This window comes from Durio zibethinus, chromosome 11 (assembly GCF_047325235.1).
Source record: "Durio zibethinus cultivar Kanyao isolate XHJ-2024 chromosome 11, ASM4732523v1, whole genome shotgun sequence".
Classification (NCBI taxonomy): domain Eukaryota; kingdom Viridiplantae; phylum Streptophyta; class Magnoliopsida; order Malvales; family Malvaceae; genus Durio; species Durio zibethinus.
In genome coordinates, this window is record NC_143172.1 from 15,619,709 (window position 1) to 15,641,676 (window position 21,968).

Below are 21,968 nucleotides of genomic sequence, written 5' to 3' on the forward strand. Positions count from 1 at the left end.
GATTGAGGCTTCACTCTGGACCTAGCATCCATTTCTTTTCCTTTTTTTTCCTTTACATATGCTTGTTGTTCCCTTATTCTTTTGGTTTCTACAATAACTTGAACTTATGTTGTTCATCATCCATACCTTTGAGTCTAATTAAGTTAAAGAAAAAGGGCCCTCTAGTTTTAATAGTCAAAAAACCTTATGAGAACTAAAAGTTTTTAAAGGAAGAGTTTTAGTGATGTTTGAAAGATTAAAACTTGGACTTTCTTTGGTACCTAAAACTAGCTCCAAGGATTCCCCTCAGTTCAGCCTATTTGTTGATTGCTTAAGGAGATTTTAGATCAAATTTTAGGTTTATGCTTGGTTTTTATGATAAAGATTGAAGTTTTAACGGTGAAATCTAACCTTTTCAAAACATAAAAGCTTAAAGGTTTTGACAACTTCTAAAAATGGTTTTTGAAAGTGTTTTCTTTGGTTCTTGCCAGTTTTTATGATAAAGATTGAAGTTTTAACGGTGAAATCTAACCTTTTCAAAACATAAAAGCTTAAAGGTTTTGACAACTTCTAAAAATGGTTTTTGAGAGTGTTTTCTTTGGTTCTTGCCATATGGGTTTTTCAAAGTGTAAAACTTGTTTTTTTTTATCTCAAAGTAATGTTTTAATAAAAAAAAAAGACCCTTCATTATAACCTTACATAGCTGTTAAAAGTAAAAAAGGAATATCTAAAAGAATGTATAAAAAAAATAAAAAAAAAAGAGAAGAAAAAAAATTAAAAACCACTTACAATGGATTTTAGGGTGATTTGAAATAAGTGAAACCCTTCCCTTTAAATTATCATTAACCACTTTGACCACTTTTAGTAAGAGCCTTGGTTATTTAAAATATTCAAATGGTCTATTACTTATATTATTATTATTTAATCTACCAACCTCAAACTATAAACCAAAACTCAAACCTTAATTTTAACCTTAAATCTAACCTTTAACCTTTAATTTTTCAGATCTTAAAACTACTCAACTCTAAAAAAATTGAGAGTAAATATGAATTCTTGATGATAAGAATATGACTTTAAAAAGTTTCAGTAGCAATTCCTGATAACTCCCTAAGTAAAAAAGATTTTTTAAAACTTACCAAAGTATTGAAATATTTAGAAACTCTTTTCAATACAAAGATTTTCATTATTTTTTAATTTGAATAATTTTCTTGAAAGAATACAAATATAAAATATTTATAAAAATATGCATTCTTAGGAAATAAATTTGTTTATGAATAATTATATTATTGTATAATTTTTAAGGTTAAATATTAATAATTTAAAAGAAAATGAAAGTTTATCTAAGGATGAAATTTAAAAAAAAAAATATGAGTAATGATTTTTAAGGAATCTTTAGGTGAGATAATTTTTCTAAAACACCATCAAAATATTAAGACATTTAGAATAATTTTTAATAAAAATTTTCGTTTATTTTTTATTTAATAAAAATAATAAATGAATTTTTTTATAAAAAAAAGTATTATTTGGGTTAAATTATGTATATCATTTTATTATTTATATTTTAAATATTGAATTTGAAGATAAATATAAACTATTGAGGATAAGATTCTTAAGAAATTCGAGTAGTGATTCTTAATATATCTTTAGGTAAGAAGGTTCCTCTTAATATTTTTAGAGTATTGGAATATTTTTATAAAATTTGTAATACACAAGATTCTTATTTATTTTTCAAATAAAAGATTAAAAAAATAAAAAGATTTTTGAATGCAATAAGAAAAAAAAGAAATTATTTTTAAATATCAAAATTAAAAGAAAACACATGATTAATTAGTACTATTTTTAAGACAAGCGTTATGGGGGTGCTAATATTTTCTCACACATAATCATATTTCTGAATTCGACTTTGATTTTCGTAAATCAAAATTATCTTTTTAATATATTTTAATTAATTTTAGAGTTTAATTAAAATGATAAACTTTTTAGGTGACCGATTGCAGTTAATAAAAAATATTTGTGGCAACTCTCCCTATTTTGAGATTTTTAAAATTTTTGTCTACTGGTTTCCAAGATGATTATGACAACCCATTTGTTAAATTTCTTTCCTTTTTTATTACATTCAATATTTAAAAAGATGTATTTAAAAAAAAATATCTTTGTGGTGGGACTTATTTATACCAATTTTTTTTTTTTTACTTCTTCCTTTTTTTAATTTTTCAAACAAATTTTTTTTGTTTTAATTTTATTTTGACACCCATTTGTTATTAAAGATACACAACATGTTTTTTTTAATTTTTTCTTTTTTATTTTTATATAATTAAAAAAAATTTATTTAAATTTTTTTGTCAGAGCCATTTTATATCGATGATAAACATGTTAGGTTATTTTTATTTTTTTAATTTTTTTCTAATAACTTTTTTTAATATTTAATATTTTTTTATATTTTGACTTTTTAATATAAGCCTCTTGATGTTATTAATAAAATATATGTTTGATTTTTTTTTAATTTGATCATTTTTTAAAGAAAAATTTATTAGTGGATGTGTTGGTTTCGTATCCAAATTTTTTTCCCTTTTTTAATTCATAATATAAATTTTTTTATACAAGCTCATTATTACTACTATCACATGCAAACTTAATTTCCTTAAAGATAATATAATGCCATTTTAATTACTTGACAATCGAAACAGATGCATCTAAATTAATTGTGATGCTCTTTTTTCTATGATTAACTAAAATTACTATAATGCTTCTCCTACTATATTTACGAAAATATCTCTCATATTATAATTTATCAAAATTATTATAATACCTTCTAACCATAATTATGAAAATACCCTCTCATCATACTTATAAAAATACTTTCATATTATAATTGGCTAAAATTATTATAATACACTCTAAGCATAATTATGAAAATATCCTTTTGATTGCTTCATAATTGCTCATTAAATTTTAATATTCATATAATCCGCTTAGAAATTATTCTAATGCCTTTTTAGTTACTTAGCAATTGAATTACATACATCCAAATTAATTATAATGCCCTTTTTTGAATGATTAACTAAAATTATTATACTACCCCTTTAGCATAATTACTTAAATACCTTACTTACCATAATCAAGCAATGTTACTCTAATGACCTTACAACCATAATTACGTACATATCCCTCATATTATGATTTGTCAAAATTATGTTAATACCCTCTAATTATAATTATGAAAATGCCTCTTATTATAATTACGAAAATACTCTCTTATATTATAATTGATTTAAATTACTATATTACCTTTTAACTACAATTATAAAAATACATTTTTGATTCTTTATATAATGCTTCTCTTACCATAATTATGAAAATACCCCTCATATAATAATTGACAAAAATTATTATGATACCCTATCATCATAATTACAAAAATACCCTTTTGATTGCTTCATAATTACACATTAAATTTTAATATCTATATAATAATATGAAATTAATCCTTTTAGAAATAATCATAATATCTTTTTAATTACTTGACAATTGAACGACATGCATCTAAATTGACAGTAATGCCTCTATTTCTATGATTAACTAAAATTATTATGATGCCACTCTTATCATATTTACTAAAATACCCGCTTACTATAATTGACCAAAGTTAATATAATGCCTTTAAACTCATAGTTACAAAAATGCCTTTAACATCATTTGTAAAAATTACTTTAATGTTCCTCCTACTATAATTATAAAAATGCCTCTCATATTATAATTTGCTAAAAGTACTATAATACCCTCTTACCATAACTACAAAATATCATTTTTTATTACTTTATAATTACGTATTAAATTTTAACATTCATACAATTATATTAAATGATCACTTTGGAAATGATCGTAATACCCTTTTAGTTACTTGACAATTGAATGATATGCATCCAAATTAACAATAATGCCCCTCCTTCTATAATTAATTAAAATTACTATAATGCCCATCTTAATATAAATATTAAAAAACTTCTTTTTACCATAATTGGCCAAAGTCACTGTAATGCTCTACAACTATAATTACGAAAATGCCCTCCTACCATTATTGATCAAAATTACTGAAATGCTCATCCTACCACATTAAAATTATTTTTTTCTTAAAAAATTTAAGTTGAACGGGTGTTGATATTAGTAGGCTTTGAATTTATGGGTGACGGGTTTGAATTTGATAATTGATCAATGTTGGTAATAAGTAAACATTGTAGCTTGGATTGTCATGTATGTATTATTAAATTTTGATTTAATTTATATAATTTTTTTAAAGTAGTCTCTCTTATTTAAAATAGAAGTTGATACCTATCTAATTACAATTGAGTGATATAATTTAACCATCAATATTTTTGTTTTTTAAAAAAATTATATTTTCCAAAAAAAAATTAAAAATAAAAACAAAATACTAAAAAATATTTATTTTTTATTATTAAATAAAAATGATGTAATTTATATTTCATCAAAATAAAAAAATTTATAACCTGGGCATAGCCAGGTAGTTTTGCTAGTACCTATTAATTTATAAATTCATCCAAATTAATTAGCCCATTAATTGAAACCCAAGTTCCTACCATGTATAATTTTATCTTTTGATAGCCAACAAAGCCACACTTTTTTTTTTTATTAATATGGCTAGGAGAAACTACAAATGCTTTTAGATATAGTTATCAAAATCAGACCAGACCGTTGGTTCGATTAGTGGAACTATAAGCTAGTGTTGAAACCAATCTGGTTCTATAATTAGATCGATTTTACTATTAAACTACTTTAAATCATTATGAACTGGTTATTTACATAATAAATCAGTAAATCGCATAGTTTTTTTAATCAGATTGGTTTAATACTAACTAATAAGTTTATGCAAAATATAAAAAAAAAAAACCCCTTTAAGTATTTCAAATAATCTAATTAAACCCTTATATTACTATTTCATCTAAATAAGCTTCTTAACTCTTAATTTCTACTATCAAAGCCCTAGTATCCTTATATTAATAATATGATGACATATTTTGAGATATGCGGATTATGACATTGTAAAAAAACTTACACATGTAAAAATAAGCAATTTAAAAAAATGATCTAACAAAAAATTTTATTAATTGATACCATAATTAAAAATAATTATAAAATTAATAATGTATAAAATTCATAAAAAAATCAAATGTTAATAAAAATGATTAATTATTTGACTATGAAAAAAAAATAATTAATAAAAGAAAATTATATGTAAAATTTAAAAAAAGTATACATTCATATAAAAAACATAAAAATGATTTTAATTTCCTTTTTACTAATTTTCATATAAATATAAATATTTCCTTTTATTAATTTTATATATAGATATTTCTTTTTTATTACATAAAGATTAATTATTATATATTAATAAATAATATTTATATTTTAATAAATATAAATAATAATTATTATTTATAATTATTTATTAGTTATTAGTTATTATATTTATTAAAATATAAATATTATTTCTAATTATTAAAATATAAAATATGATTTTAATAAAATGTTAAGTAATTTCATTTCTAATTAGTAATTCATTGTTCTATGAATTTTATATTTTAAAATTTATAGTTTATAATATACCTTAAAAATTTATAATTTTATGGTTAAATTATTAAACCATAACTTGAGTTAAAAGTTTGAATGTTGAATTTTTAAAAATTTATATTTTTTATAATATTTTTCATCAAACTAACAATTGACTCAATTAACCCGATAATTAAATCATTAACATGATGATCTAAAATTTTGAATAATTTAATATTTGATCCAATTTTAATATCCATGTATTTGGGTCAAAAAAACAAGTGAAACTACCAACACAGTCCATAAAAACAATGAAACAAAATGATTTCATCCTATGAAAAGGGTTTTTAGTTATCTATATTGTACAATCAACTTGGATAACAATGATTAATAAAAGTGTTGGTGGAAAAAAAAAAAGAAATATAAATAAATTTAAAGTTAACTCAATTGCCAAGTTGGCAATTTGGCTACTTAAGAAATTATATGCAATTGACATGGCTTAAACAATCCCATTTAAGTTAAAAAAAAATTTAAACATACTTTTTATTTAGAAATAAAGATTTTAATGTACCTCCTTTTGGGAAAAAAAAAAAAACTTGACCTATTAATTAGTTTTATTAACTCTCTATATAAAATATTAGCCAAAATCTAATATGGGAGATTAAAATCAGTGATTAATAACGTGGTTAGTGACACTCAGAATGTATTCATTAGAGGCAGGCAGATTTTGGATGGCATCCTCTTGACAAATGAGGTAATTCATTCCTTTAACATGAAAAGGGATGGTTATGGTGAGAGTATTTTGAAATTGGACTTTGGAAAGGCAAACGATTGTGTTAGTTGTAGGAATGGTATAGGGTTGGGTTGAGAAGAATTTTTATTTGTTTCAGCTTTATAAAATTAATTTATATTTGATTTTAATTTAATTTGATATTAAAATATTATTTTTTATATTTGATTGGATTTATATATATTTAAAATCACAATTCGATTCAACTCAAAATTAATTTAATAATTTTAATTTAATATAATATTATTTATTAATATAAATTACATTTTAAATATATATATAATATTTTTATTAAATTAATATCTTAAATTAAAATATTCAATAATAAATAAATAATAAAAAATATTACATATTGGGTTAGACGTGAGTTTACCTATAACCCAATTTCTATTAAAAAAAAAAAACTTGATCTAATCCGAAATCTGATTTATAATTAAAAAAAAACTTTGGATCAGAACTTGATGAATTTGCATAGATTTATCATCCCTAATTGGGATTTTTTGGATCAGGCAATGGGTTTAATGGGGTTTGGTATCACTTGTCGGAAATGGATGAAGAATGCATTTCCACAGCTTGGGCGGTTGTCATTGCATGAAAAAAGGCTAAGACAAGGTGATCCGTTACCTCCTTTCCTCTTTATTCTGCTGACTAAAGTGATGCACTTGATGCTTGTAAAAGGCTGAGGATATGAATCTTATCAAGGGTATTTCTTGCTCCTCTTTTTTCACTATATCCCGACTTCAATTCGCTGATAATATCGTTTTATTTTTGGAGGCCAATGAGACCGCTTGGTAACGGAGAAAAAATTCTTTATGCTTGAATTATTTCCTGGTTTAAGAAAAAATTTTGGCTTGACAAATCTTTTATTTATGAGTTAAATATAAAAATGACCCACGTATTATATATCTTTTATCAGTTTAATATTTAAAATATAAAATTTTAATTTAAATACTTAAATTTTTATTTCATCAAATATTTTGATATTTTATATTAATATCATTAGTCAAATTATTTATACGATGTTAGTACCAAATAAAATTATAACATATGATATAAATGTCTTTTCAACCTTTTCTTTTTGTGTTTTTTATTAGTTTTTTTATATATTTTTTTAAAAATCATATTTTAATTTTTAAAATTTAAGAAATTAGATTTATTTGTCTATAATATTAAAATTTTATTTTTTTAATAAATTTGACGTTCCATAATTTTTAGTGTAATAAAAAATAATGAATGATAATTTTGAAATATAAAAGAATAAAAGATTTAAGTGTTAAAAAAATATATAATTTTGATATAGCTCCAAAAATGAAAAAAAGGGGACAAAGGGGTGTGATAATTTGCTTTCCTAGTGGGATACAATATTTTGTATAAAAATTATTGAAAAATGAAATATTGAATTTAAATAAATAAGTTTTTTAAATAAAAGTTTGGACCTAAATCCGTCTTTCATTTTTTGTTTTTTAAAATTAGAGTACTTATATTCTCTTAAATATAGATGTAATTAAATTGAATTGAGATAATGTGAAATTTGATATTAAAATTTATTAATTTTAATTCAACTTCATTCTACTCAATTAGATTATCAATTCAAAAAAATTTTTGATTCCAATTTATGTTCGGATCTTGAATAAACTTTATAACTACCGAATTAAAGAAGTTAAATAATTTATCCGACTTTTTATTTGAACTATTATTTGATTTTTTTTTAATTTAGTGGTTAAGAGACAGATTAAAAGTCATATAAGTGTGAGTTCGACTTCGTTATCTACTTCTCTTTTGTAAGGGCACTAACCCTTTTTTTATAAATAAAAAAAAATTATTCTTCAAACATAAGATCATAACAAATTAAAGTTTTTTTTTTTTTATCAAAGCGATATCAAAAAAGTTCTTTTTTTTTTTTTCATTACACCAAAGAGTTCATGAATGTATAATTTTATTATTATACACTCTTAATAACATATTATATATTAGTATTGAGAGTTAATTTTGATTTATTCATTTATTATTTTATATATTAAAATTAATTTTTATAAAATAAGACAAATATTGAACAAATTTCATTATCAAATTAAATCAAAGTTAATGAACACTTTATAAGTTAAACTTTTTCAAACCATATTTATTTAATTCACATGTCCAAATTTTCTTCAATCAATAATTTTTAAAATTTAATCAATATACAAATTATCTGATAATAATACTCTGTTAATAAATAAATGAATTTTTGTATATAATAAAAAATATCAAATATTTTTATCATGCCATTAATTTTGGGGTTATTATAGTTTTAAGACAAATATATATCTTCCGACAGATATCATGGTTCCAAACCACAATATCTCCAACTAACAGATTACACTCTACGGGCTTACAGGGCATCACGTAGGATAACAGGATCGGGCTTAACTCGACCATGCCACATCACCACGATTCTAAACTTGGCCGAAACCTACACGTCTCCCCTCACTCTGACTTCATTCTATCCTCCTATCAATCAAGACCGCCCACGTTCTCATACCAGCTGCACTGGATCTCTTCATGTCACCGCCCCAACACAACGAAACCGCTTCTTCTTTAGACGACGATAAAAGTTCCTTGACTAGAAACCCAACAAAAAATTCCTTAACCGTACGTCAAGCTACTGGATTTCAAAGCTCTCACCTGTCTGTCTCTTTTGATTTTTCTTCTTTTTTTCTTTTTTTCTTTAAGATTCATTAAAGAATAATGAATTTTCTTCAAAAAGAAGTTGTTTTAGGACTTTTTTTTTTGAGGTAATCTTGTGAATCTTGCTATTTGTAGAAATCGGTTAGTGGCAAATTGTTCAAATAAGGTAATCTGAGATGGGGTTCTTGAAATGTTGCAGGAATCAACAGAGATCTGCTTGTGCACAAGTTTGGGGTTTTAGAAGGATTTGAAACTTCACATTGGCTTGAGGCAAGTGTTTTCTCTTTCTTTTCCCAGTTTTTTAGTTAGTTTAAGTACTTGGTATTAGGCTGTTAATCAAATTAAATACTTGGGCTTTGAAAAAACTCAAAAGAAAAAATATAATGAATTTTTTACGGGTTTTAGGTAAAGGTTCTGAATTTGAGAATTTTATAAGATTATCCCTTTAGTTGGATTTCTAATAAAATTTGGAATTGTTAGCAAATATTTATAATCGGGTGAGTTATCACTTTGATTCTTTTAAGATTTTGGTTGCCATTTAAAGTTGTTGGAGAAATATGTTACTAGGCTTTGTATTGGTGAAATCTCGACATTTAAACTTATATACGGGCTTTAGGAAATTTCTCAGTGGGTTGCATTTCAGTGGTTATGAATTGAGGGGAAAGTTAGAAATGGCGGTGGCAAGCAAAACTAGAAATATGCTCGAGGCTTTGGTAAAAGAAGGATCATTCAAATGGTTACTTAGCAAGCGAAGCTCCTTTGCAGAGGAATTTGAGGAGCTGGAGAATTCTCCATCTGCTGGAAGAAATTGGATACCTGAGCTCTCTCCAGTTGCAAATATTGTTGTGCGCAGATGCTCAAAGTAGGTTTCTTCTGCTGCTACGTTGTTATTGCTGCCTGCATGTTATAATTACATAAATTCTTTTTGCATCTTGTACCTTAATCTGATTTGAAGTTGTTTTATTCCATTGGGTTTTCATATGTTTCTAATTCAGCCTATATGCAAATAAGAATAATGCAAATTGCCTTTTGACTGCAATATATAGTCTATTGTGGATAACAAAAACAAAATGATGCAGAATCCTTGAAACCTCTTCAAGTGAGCTTCAAGAAAGCTTTAACGCTGAGGCATCTGATTCTATCAAGCATAAGTCACGGTATGCAAGGAATTTTTTGGAATACTGTTGTTTCAGGGCTCTTGCTCTGTCTACTCAAGTAATGGGTCATCTAGCTGATAAAAAGTTTCGACGCCTTACATTTGACATGATGGTGGCCTGGGAAACCCCAGCAGCTGCCACCCAATCTCTACTTAATGTAAGTTTGCTCTTTTACGTCTTTTTTTTTGGGGGGGGGGGGGGGGGTTGCGGTGGTTTGATCATCTTGCAAACCTTTGGCATGTATGTTTGCTTCTTTTTTTTGTTTTATCTGTGGATGCATGCTACATGTCATTTGTGAAAACTCTGAATGGTCTTATATCTTCTGTAATTAAAAGCTCTTTTATTGTACACATAAAAACTGTTCTCGTGCACTTGGCAAATGGATTTTCTAATTGTCATCATATTGTCTTGCTTGCAGTTAGATGATGATCTGTCAGTTGGTGTGGAGGCCTTCTCTCGAATAGCTCCGGCAGTTCCAATCATTGCCAATGTGATTATTTGTGAAAACCTTTTTGAGGTTCTTACAATCTCAACAGGTGGCCGACTTCATTTCTCTGTCTATGACAAGTACCTAAATGGACTGGAAAGGTATGAACCTTTACATGCGAGTTTCCTGTATGCACTCATGCCCCTCCTTTTTTTCCGTTATGGTCCAATTGTGTTTCTACTGCATTATTTTACTGTTCGAAGATAAGTTCTCTGCTTGGCTCACAGTCCTTGAAGGTTTAAATAACTTAAAAACCATTAACTAAATACTAGGCTATATAGCCAAGCTAGAGGAATTCTAAGATAAACTCTCAAACAATATTAAAAAGGGTTTGTGAAGTACAATCAATCATCAGAGAAAAATCAAAAGCCTTGAACCGATATTCTTTTACAAAATATAAACAGTTCTTGGAAGGGGCTTGGGGACCATATTAGATGGAATTGAAAATAGTTTGTCCCATACAACTACAGGTACAAAATTTTTGTGAATGGAATTGAAAATAGTTTGTCTCGTACACCTTCATCATCAACAACAACAACACTCTAAGCCTTATATCCCATACTCTAGGGTCGGCTGTATGAAAAACCAAATAAGAGAATCAAGTTAGGTTGTAGTTTGAATCTTCTTGCACCATTCATTTCTATCAACAACCACCTTTTCATCTAATTCCTTAACCATCATATCATTTTTTATTACTTGCATCCATATCTTTCGTGGTCTACCTTTAGATGTTTTGATCTCTCCTAGATCTAGAGACTCATTCTCCTAACCAGTGCACAGCTAGGCCTACGTTTCACTTGTCCAACCATTGCAAACGGCCCTCTCATCTTCTCTTCAATTCAGACTACCCTTAATTTTTCTCGAATCTCTTCATTTTTTATTTTGTCTCTTCTAGTCTTACCACACATCCATCTAAGCATACTCACCTCCACTACGTTCATTTTCTTCTCATGTTGTTTCTTAACAGCCCAACACTTAGTGCCATATAGTAATGCAGGCCTTACAAATGTTTTATAAAACTTCGCTTTTAACTTTAAAGGCATGTTGTGATCACACAACACACCTGATGCATTTCGCCACCTCGCTCATCTTGCTTGAATCCTATGTTTAACATCTACTTCTATCTCAGTATCACTCTGCATAATTGTCCCATACAACTACAGGTACAAAATTTTTGTGAGAAAGGGAGTTGCAGATTTGCCAAAGTTTCAACCCCTTCTCTCTCCCTTTTTCACTCTTAATTAACACTGACACGTGACATGGATTTTCCAAAGTCTGATATGTATAAACCCACCAATGTAAGGTGCGGTGGGGGATAAATCTGATATGATCTTACTCTAACCATTGTCGTATGAAGTGAACATCTCAGGAGCTCAACCTGTAGTGTTCTGATTGTTAATCTAAATTTAAAATGTGTTACTTTCCCTTGAATGTGCTTGTGATTGTAGGTGGCATCTGACATTTCCAATGCCTACTGGCTATAATCATTTCATGTTGCATTCTGTGTGATTTTTAAATTGTTCTAGGTTCACTTGTAATATAGCTAACAAAAAAGTTGACTTGATGGGTGTAAAACCAAGTCTAGTTCACGCTAGCTTTTTGGGTATGGCTTCTGCCAGGAATCATGAAGGAAAAACCTGTATATGAACCTCTACCCGATACGTTTTGTGGGAAAATTTTGTCCATAGATCATAGTGCCCAATCATGTAGGGGCAGAATTACAGATAGGGAGGGACAATTATTTTTCCTTATCAAAATGATGACGTCTCTGTAACGTTAGCGGTGATGAAATGTGAATTATTCTTGATAAAGGAGACGAACTTGGGTTGAACTTGAAGTTTAAACCGCATGATAGTTTATTCTTGGTTAAAAGATTTTGTTTTAGTGCATGATAGTCAAGGTGGTGTGCCATGTCCTTTCTTCGTAAATTACCTGGTTAATCTCTTTCTTATGTTTTTTTATTGAATGAATCTGATGGATAATCTACTGGCTTAATCTTGACATTTTAGTTATACTTCACCTCAACATAGTTGAAACTCATATGTCAGGTTTGAGGGGTTTTATAATCCTTGATAATACTTGTTATGATGTCTTAACCATAGGATATTATACAAATTGACAATGAAACCAAAATTTTAATATAGTGGGATAAAATCATTAACATTCTCCCTCACATGAAACCCTTATATTAAAAAATTGTAACAAATAGGCCTACAACCAACTTGGCCTCTAGTGTCATGCTAAGAATTTAACTAAAACCAATTGGTAGTGGTATGTTACATAGCACCAATAACATGATGAATCATATGATATGCAAAGTTCTCCTCAGAAGCATAGTATAATATAGTTACTCTCCATATCTATTGGCCATCTGCTCTGTTCCATTGCTGATTACACCTTGTTATTTGAGTTTTAAATTTGTACAAATAAGTTTCATGGTACATCAAAGGTCTTGTGATTTGTGGTAGCATCTTTATTTATTAGGCTTACATATCTAAATATGGTATTCTAAAATTTGATCACTATAGAGTGATAAAAAAGATGAAGAGCCAATCGGAATCATCTCTTCTGTCTGCTGTTCGATCATCAAGAGGAGAAAAGATTCTCGAGGTGGAAGGGACAGTCACTACTCAACCGGTTCTTGAACATGTTGGAATTTCGACATGGCCAGGTAAGTTGATTGGATGGCAAACATTGTATTTAATAGAGTACTATATGATATCTTTGTTCATTAATGAAAATCATTACTGCAACCATACTTTTTCCTTTCCTTTTGTTCTTTAATTCTCTCTCTTTGTTTTGGTAAATAGCTTAGGTTGTTGATTACCATATGGCGCAATATGTAGCCTGTTTCTGAGATTGTTCTTGCATGTCTGCATTCTGCAGGTCGATTGATACTGACAGACCATGCATTGTACTTTGAAGCACTTCGAGTTGTATCTTATGACAAACCAAAAAGATATGATTTGTCAGATGATCTAAAACAAATTGTTAAGCCTGAGTTGACTGGACCATGGGGTACTCGACTTTTTGACAAGGCAGTCTTGTACAAATCAATTTCCTTGTAAGGCATGATGTTATTTATTTCATTTTCTTGTAACTGTCCAATAGAATTCTGTGATATTTTGGTGTTAAATCAATCATGAATTGTATATCATGCTTTGGTTTTAACATAAAGCTTGTCTGAGAATAGAATTTATCTATTGACTTTTTGCAGTGTTTCTCTTGTAGATCAGAACCAGTTGTTATGGAATTTCCTGAGCTTAAAGGGCACACTCGGCGTGATTACTGGCTAGCAATAATCCGGGAAATTTTATATGTTCATAGATTTATAAATAAGTTCCAAATTACTGGAGTTGAAAAGGATGATGCACTTTCAAAAGCTGTTCTTGGAATTTTACGTGTGCAAGCTGTTCAGGAAATTAGTTCCTCAAACTCTGCTCACTTCGAGTCTCTTCTCATGTTTAATCTTTGTGATCATTTACCTGGAGGAGATTTGATACTGGAGACTCTTGCAAATATGTCAAGTTCAAGGGAATTAGATAGGGGTAACAAGGTTGTGGCTGGAGGTGGCATGTATTCAATCTCAGCCTTGGCAATGGTTTCAAACTTAGGTTTTGTGTTTGGTTCAAGTAATCCCAGTGAGGCGGGACTTCTTGTGGGTGAGGTAGCTGTGGGTGAGATGAGTTTGTTGGAGAAAGCAGTTAAGGAATCTAGAGACAACTATAAAAAGGTGGTTCTAGCACAAGAAACAGTCAATGGGGTTAAAGTAGATGGTATTGACACCAATTTAGCTGTTATGAAGGTGGTTCCTTTTCATTGCTCAACTAAAAATAAGTTTGTTAAAAATTGTGAGTTAGATTATCTGTCCTTGTTTATTAAATCTTGAATTCCGAGTTAAATGTAGTAGGTGCAGTTGGACATTGTAAATGCTGCATGTGCGCATTTGTGTCTGTGAGCGATGCCATTAAATAGTATCATTCAGTGTTGGTTGGCAGAGTGATTAATTTGAACTGTATTTTTTATAGTGTCTGCCAACTCATATTATGTTTAATTCTGACGCTGCCGTTCTGTTCTTTCTCCTGATTGTGTTCCCAACTTCCATGACTTGTACTATAGTCTCATTTTGCTTTTTTTATTTTTCTACTTGCAGGAGTTACTTCTTCCTGTGATGGAAGTTGGGAAGTGGCTTCTTTCTTTGGTATATTGGGATGATCCTCTAAAGTCTTTACTGTTCTGTTTGTTTTTCTCATTCATAATTTTCAGGTAAGATACAATTGAATAAACAATTTTTTCTTTATTTTTAATTGTTTGGTAAGTACATGATAGCAAATGAAATACTCTTTGGTGGTATAATGCTAGCAACAAAACCAAGTTATTCCAATTGATATGACATAATTTTGTAAGGTTTAGGTTGTAAAGTTCCTAAACCCCTAATAAGTGTAGGGTTTATTAAGGTATACTTGTGTTTAATTTCCAAACATCACCTTTTGGGATGTATCCTGTGTTGAGTTCTTAAAATCATCACTGTTGGCTTTATCAAAAAAAAATATATATCAATGTTGGCCGATCTGTTTTTATTTTTTTTAATATAAAATCTTGATTCTAGCTGAAGTAGGTCTAGACTAGATTAGAACCCAGGATTCAAAATTATGTTTAGCTTTTGTTTGATTCAGATACTGTCAACTCAGTTACTTAACAACAACAACAATGACAAACTAAGCCTTATATCCCATAACTCTAGGGTTGGCGGTATGAAAAGTTAAAAAGAATCATGTTAGGTCATAATTTTGAACCTTTTCATCTACTTACTTAACCCTCATCATTTTTTATTATTTCACGTCTTTCTTGGTCTACCTCTGGAAGTTTTGGTCTCTCCAAAATCTAGAATTTTATTTCTCCCAACTGATGCACAGATAAGCCTACGCTTCACATGTCCAAATCATGCCAAACGGCCGTCTCTCATCTTTTCCTCAATTCAGATTACCTCTAATTTTCCTCAAATCTCTTCATTTTTTATTTTGTCTCTTTTGGTCTTATCACACATCTATCTAAGCATCTTCATCTCCGTAACGCTCATTTTCTTCTTATATTGTTTAGTAACAGCCTAACACTCAGTTACATATAACAACGTAGCCCTTACAGTTGTTTTATACAACTTCACCTTTAACTTTAAAGGCATTTTGTGATGACACAGGTCATTGTTCTTGGACGTGACATGATTAATGTTTTTAAAATATTTTTGGGGGGTTTATATCCTTGTTGCTTTACTGTATACCTAATTTGAGGATAGGGCTGTCAACTCTCAAGTTGACTGAAATGTTTTATTTCCTATCACCTTCTTCTGGAGTGTTTTTTTTTTTTTTTTTTCATAATGCCTCTTAATGATTGGTTTCATCCATCTGCATGTTTCTTTTAAATAATCATGAGTTAAGCTGGTGTAGTTCTGTTGATATCTGGAAGTCATGTAAATAATTTGATTCCATACTTGTTACCTTTGATACTCTCCTAGGCTGGAGAATTATGTCTTAGACATGATTACAATGATTGAAGGGTTCGTGTGAAAGAAAAGTAAACTTTGAAGTGGGAAAAGTTAATCCTTGCTCTATGACTACCACAAGGGGAAGGTTCATAGTCTAGCACTTTGATAAACCTAATTTGAGGTTGGGGCTGTCAACTGTCAGGTCTGATGAATGCTTCATTTTGAATGCACCTTTGTATGGAGTGCACTTCTTCTAAATGCCTGTAGTGGCTGGTTTTGTCCATCTGAACTCATGATAAATAATCCTGAGTTAAGCTGGAGTAGTTCTGCAGATATCCGGAAGTCAAGTTGTGTAAATGTTTGATACTGATATTGTCAGCTCAGTACTCAGCTAGCTAAAGAAAATGTCTTGGACATGAATACATAGATTGAAGGAAGGGTTTACATGGAAGGAAAGTAAACTTTGAATTAAGAAAAGTTAAACCATGCTACATTACGCGGGGAAGCACCTTGCTTAGTAAAAATATATTGTGTTCTTGTATAAAGAAGGCATATTGGTTGCTCTAAATAGAAAACATTTTAGCAACGCTAGAGTTTCCTTGCATGAATCATTCTCATTGCAAGTCACATGTTGTCCATTTCAGGGGATGGCTTGGTTATGCCTTTGCATTGATGCTACTGTTTTTTGCAATCTTTATGGTTCTTACACGAGTTTGCAACCAAGGCAGGCCTGTGGATGAAATCAAGATAATAGCACCTCCACCTATGAACACAATGGAGCAGCTTTTGGCTGTTCAGAATGCAGTGTCTCAAGTTGAACAGCTAATCCAAGATGGAAACATAGTTCTTCTCAAGTTTCGTGCCTTGTTGCTGTCCATTTTCCCGCAGGTTGTACTCCCTACTTTTCACCATAGTAGGATCTGTCGGTTTGTTGTCTTTAAACTGTTTAGCAATCTGTCTCATTGTCTCAAAATTTTCAACTTAAATAATCAAATAAAACTGATGAAACTAATCTTATAGTCTTCTGACGGTGACGTTAATCTGCCAGGCAAGCGAGAAATTTGCAGTTGCTCTTCTGTTTACAGCTTTGATAGTGGCTTTGTTGCCTAGTAAGTACATGGTTCTCCTGATCTTTTTGGAGACCTTTACGAGGTTTTCACCTCCAAGGAAAGCAAGCACGGAAAGATGGTTGAGGAGATTGAGAGAATGGTGGTTCAGCATCCCAGCTGCTCCTGTGGTCCTTGAAAGAGAAAAGGAAGATAAGAAGAGAAGGTGATGGTGTTTATTATTTTACTGTATATAATTGTTTGTGTATGTAATGATTTTGTATCACACAAGTCTAGAAATGTAAATCTCAAAAATGGAAAAAGAAAGAAAGAAATGTGTTTGTGTTGGAAATTAATATTCTTGGCTTGGTGGCTCTGATCTTGATGGTGAGCGGCTTGGCAAGATTTTCTCCTTTTTCCAATAATATGTTGCTTTACTTAATTTGTTGGAGAGGGGAAATTTTATTTGCAACATTGTATTTACTCTTCACATTCATTTTTTAAATATAAGATTTATATTTGATATATTGTATTTTATACATTTCAATGAATAAGATGATAGTATTTCATTAATAAAATAAATTAAATAATGTTATTTTATTAATGAGTAATTTTTTTAAAAAATATTAATTTTGTATATTTATTTTAAAAATTAATATTTATTAATAATATATAAAATTTATTTATAATGTATAGAATTTATATATTGATAATGGATAAATTATAATCCCTTAAATATAATCAAATTTTAAATTCATTTTCTCAAATTGCTCAACAGAATCAAATTAATATTACATTCATTTCCCTTTCGGTCGTTACACACCAAAAACACAAAACAGTACTCTCTCTCTCTCGTTTCGATAGCTGACGGATAAGTATATATATCTTCTTTCGAATTTTCGACAGATATTACGTCCATCTGTGTTTGAAAGCGAATGAATATATGCAAACACGCTTGCTGTCAAAAAGAGAGGAATGTTTTGTATTTGACTAACCCACTAGACCTTATTAATTCTTCTTTTTCTATAAAAAAAAAAAAAAAAAAAAAAACTCATTAATTTTTGTTGGACTTTTCAACACAACATTGGACTCTTCAACATAAGAAAGTTGGGAGCTTCAACGTTGTTTAACTGCTTTAAAAAATAAACATTGCGTTTGAAACCTAAAGGAAATAGGCATCCATCTATGTTCAAACACGGACAGATATAGATGGATTTATTTTTAAAGTAGACGAAGTTACGCATTCTTTCAATTTTAAAATCAAACGGCCGTTCAAATTAAGTCTGAAAAAAATTATAAGATTAAAAAATTATTTTAGCAAGAATAATTAAACCATTCCCTTGAAGGTAATTTTATAAAAAAAATTATGACGATAAAAAGAAAAAATTTGACTGCATATAAAATTTCCCAGAGAAATTAAAAAAAAAAAAAAAAAAAGAAGAAGAAAGATGAATCAACTGGAAACATATCTCACCTTTACTTTGGAAAGGATTTTCTCAATTTATCTTCATAAACTAACACACGAACTCGGAGCGCTATCAAAAGTGCCTTCACTTTGTTCTTAATGGGACGTTACAACAATTGTAAGCTTCAAACTCTATTTTGAGATTCCAAAAAATTACAAACTTAAAATTAATTAGGCCTTTTCAATCATTAGAAACTAAGTTTTTTTTTTTATTATTTTGGAGATATTTAGTTCAAATTTTTAAAATTTTATTCTTGGAAGTATGTTGAGTTCGAATTTTTGGATAAACTGGATGGTGAAAGTGTTGGTTCAAATTTTGAAATAAATTGAGTGGGATTTACAAGATAAAAAAAGTTATCTTTCATTTATGTAATCAAATTGTATGTTTCTTAGTTAATGGAGATTTTTTATTCGAATTTATTACATGGAAGAAGACTTTCTCTTGTGTAATCTAAAATCATAAAAAAAAAAAAAAAAGGATTAGGATGAAAGCTGCAAAGAAAATATATTATCAGATAATTATTTGACAAATTTTGATGCTTAATGTCCTTTATCCTCGCAATGAGAAATGCAAATATTAACTGCAACATCTCTTTTCCTTTGATTTTAGTAACAAATCAATCTCTAATTTTCAATATTTTCAATTTCCATCAGAAATATTGGAAATGGAAGCTTTCTTCTTGTTGACAAAAGAAAACATGAAAATTATAAAGATTATAGCAATAGAGATTTACTCTCATCCATACAAACAAAGTAATCCATAAATTGACAAGAAAAAATAAACATTAAATCCCATGCATGTAAAAATTTATTCCTCACGACGAAAAAAAGAAAAAAACAAATATATGGTTCCATGAACAAAATCAGAACCCTTATTTGCATCATAAGACCAAATAATTGAAACTACCCCAAAAAAATTAATAAAAATAATTAATGAAGAAAAGACTCAAATGATTTTCCTTTTTAAATTAATAATCACGAAACTCATTCATCCCCTCTAACCCTGAAGATGATGAAATAGAGCTCCTCATATTTGGTGTGAAAAACAAAGAATCAGTGTAATTATAAAAAGGCTGATGATGATTCACGCATAGAAAATCAGCCGAATTTGGGGTAAAAACTGGAATATTTGTCAAAAATGGAGCTGGTGGTGGGTCAAACAGAGGTGGCACAAAACAAGAATTCACTTGTCCTTCACAGTTTTCATCTGTTATAACCGATGATGATTCATTATCATCATTGTTGATCCTCTTGCTGTCTTCCTCGGTCGAGGCGGTACCGTTCTCCGTCTTGGGTTGATGAGGCGCGTGGTGATGATTATGATGATCATTTTCATTACGTGAAAGTCCTGTAAGTTTTTGCACCAACGCCATGAAATCCTTGGGGTGGGTGTGGATGACTTTGGGAGAGTGCGTGTAGATGATGACAGGGTGGCGTTGCTGTTGCGGCTTAGCAGAACCGGTGACTCCCAGGGAGGAGGCTGCAGACGATGATGATGATGAGGACGATGATTTTTTGATCAAGTGAGAGTCTTTGCTGACTTTCAAGGGCGGAGGGCACAGGCCACCATTACCGATATTGGACGTGCTCTCTTTCTTTGCATGGCGGTGGTGATCATGAAATTGTGCTGGGCTCATAATCTCTTTTTTTTCTTCCTTTTGAGAGGCAACGATAACAAAACAATTTAATTAAAAAAAAAAACAGAAAGTGATTTTAGGGTTTGTTCATAGGATTTGTTGTTTTACTAAATAAATTTGTGGGTTTGGTTTTTTTTTTTTTTTTAAATTGATTTACGGAGAAGAAAAATCGAAGGGATGTAGATATTTATAGGAAAGTACGGAAAAAAACCAGGTGTGGATGTCACTTACCAAATTTGTGGAACAGAGGAGTGTTTTTACTAAATTTGTAACATTGAGGGGTATTATGGTATTTCCACATAGTGAGATGTCGTGGAAATCAACAAGCAAAGCAAGGAAGCAGTTGGCCCAACAGTCACTCCTAAACACTCAGATCTGAACATCCTTAAAAAATAAATAAAAAATAAAAAACTTGTTATCGAATGTTCCGGTAAATCTCATCTTTTTCTGAATGTTTAAGTTGACTGTATCTCCTCTCCAATCTATTGGATTCTATGTGAAGACTACAATAATCTCCTTCTTGAAGCTTTCACTTTGGCTTGGTGTTTTTCTACTAGAGAAAATAGCTTGGATTATTTTTTTGAAGATAGATAATGGTATATATTATCATTTTTGTTTTTGTTGTTTGTGTAGAACTGAAATCCAGTTCATGATCAATTTGACCTCAAATCTCAATATTATTTTAAAATTTATTTACCTGTTTGATATTGCAATTGAAGTTACACTTGATTGCAAGCATAATGAGATCAGTTTCCGATAAAATTTTGATGAACAATACAAATTCATACTTGCAATTGGCTACTCTAAAAAGAAATGTAGTAAAAATTTGCAGTTGATATACTCTCAAGTCCCAACACAATGTCAATTAAGATAAGAAGTTGGGATTTAAGATCTTGATCGTAATAAATTTATCTTCAATTGTAATTTTTAACCTAAATTACTAATTGTAATGGCAATTTCAATTGTTACATCTTTAAACTCTTCACTATTATTTATTTTTAATCACTTAAAATAAATTCATTTGGTTAGTTTTCAGATTTGGTTATTTTTTGGATATGAAATTTAGTCAAGATAGTTCATAAACAATCATTAAAATATGATATCAACATATTTAGAATACGAATTTTATAAATGATATTTAATAAATTTGATATTTAAATTTTAACACATGTAATTTTTTTTTATTCTTGCACTATGATTTTTTTTGTAAAAATAAAATTTTAAAAAAAAAACTTCAATTGCATTGAAGTTTTTTTTTTTTTTTTTTAAATTCAATTACAGTGAGTTTGTTATATATGAATAGTACAAGTAAGGTTGTTACTTATTTTGGAGGGGGAATGTGAGTCTTTATGATAGTGGTTACACATATATATTTGTTTATCCTAATTTTAATTAAATTTATATTTGATGTATTATCAATATATCAATTTATATATTGTAAGTAAATTGAATAATATCATTTCATTAATAAGATAAATAAGATATATAAGATATTTGATTCATGTTCTTAACGAATAAATTTTTAAAAAAATATTATTTTTAGTATATTTATTTTAAATGTTGTTATTTATTCATTAATTAAGTGGCTTCATTTGATTAATTAATAATGTATAAAGTTTATACACTAACAATGCATTAAATATTAATTTTAATTTTAATTACATTTTCTATGCAAATATGGTTCAATATTGTC

At 28.8% G+C, this 21,968-nt stretch overlaps 2 protein-coding genes across 8 annotated transcripts; one reads left to right on the top strand and one right to left on the bottom strand.

Annotated features, from left to right (window-relative positions):
* Positions 1–8,802: 8,802 nt before the first annotated feature.
* LOC111289266 (uncharacterized) lies at positions 8,803–17,700 on the top strand. 7 transcript variants are annotated; one of them, XM_022880161.2, is made up of 11 exons: positions 8,803–9,108; positions 9,201–9,271; positions 9,618–9,863; positions 10,081–10,315; positions 10,577–10,746; positions 13,174–13,316; positions 13,532–13,709; positions 13,877–14,450; positions 14,799–14,911; positions 16,772–17,015; positions 17,176–17,700. In XM_022880161.2, exons 3-11 carry the CDS (start codon positions 9,673–9,675, stop codon positions 17,401–17,403), a joined length of 2,076 nt encoding a protein of 691 aa, XP_022735896.1. In that variant the 5' UTR covers positions 8,803–9,108; positions 9,201–9,271; positions 9,618–9,672; the 3' UTR covers positions 17,404–17,700. The 7 variants fall into 7 exon arrangements, with proteins under 7 accessions (XP_022735896.1, XP_022735897.1, XP_022735898.1 ...); XM_022880162.2 differs by having other exon boundaries at positions 9,630–9,863; XM_022880163.2 differs by having other exon boundaries at positions 9,645–9,863.
* Positions 17,701–19,273: 1,573 nt separating this feature from the next.
* Positions 19,274–20,650, bottom strand: LOC111291446 (VQ motif-containing protein 20). The gene has a single exon (XM_022883207.2). The coding sequence runs from the start codon at positions 20,273–20,275 to the stop codon at positions 19,607–19,609; it is 669 nt and encodes a 222-aa protein (XP_022738942.2). The 5' UTR covers positions 20,276–20,650; the 3' UTR covers positions 19,274–19,606.
* Between the last annotated feature and the right edge of the window lie 1,318 nt (positions 20,651–21,968).

Coding starts and splice junctions, on each gene's coding strand:
- LOC111289266 (XM_022880161.2), top strand. CDS start 9,673: ATGGCGGTGGCAAGCAAAACTAGAAATATGCTCGAGGCTTTGGTAAAA. Junction 9,864..10,080: donor GTTGTGCGCAGATGCTCAAA/GTAGGTTTCTTC, acceptor AAAATGATGCAG/AATCCTTGAAACCTCTTCAA. Junction 10,747..13,173: donor TACCTAAATGGACTGGAAAG/GTATGAACCTTT, acceptor TGATCACTATAG/AGTGATAAAAAAGATGAAGA.
- LOC111291446 (XM_022883207.2), bottom strand. CDS start 20,275: ATGAGCCCAGCACAATTTCATGATCACCACCGCCATGCAAAGAAAGAG.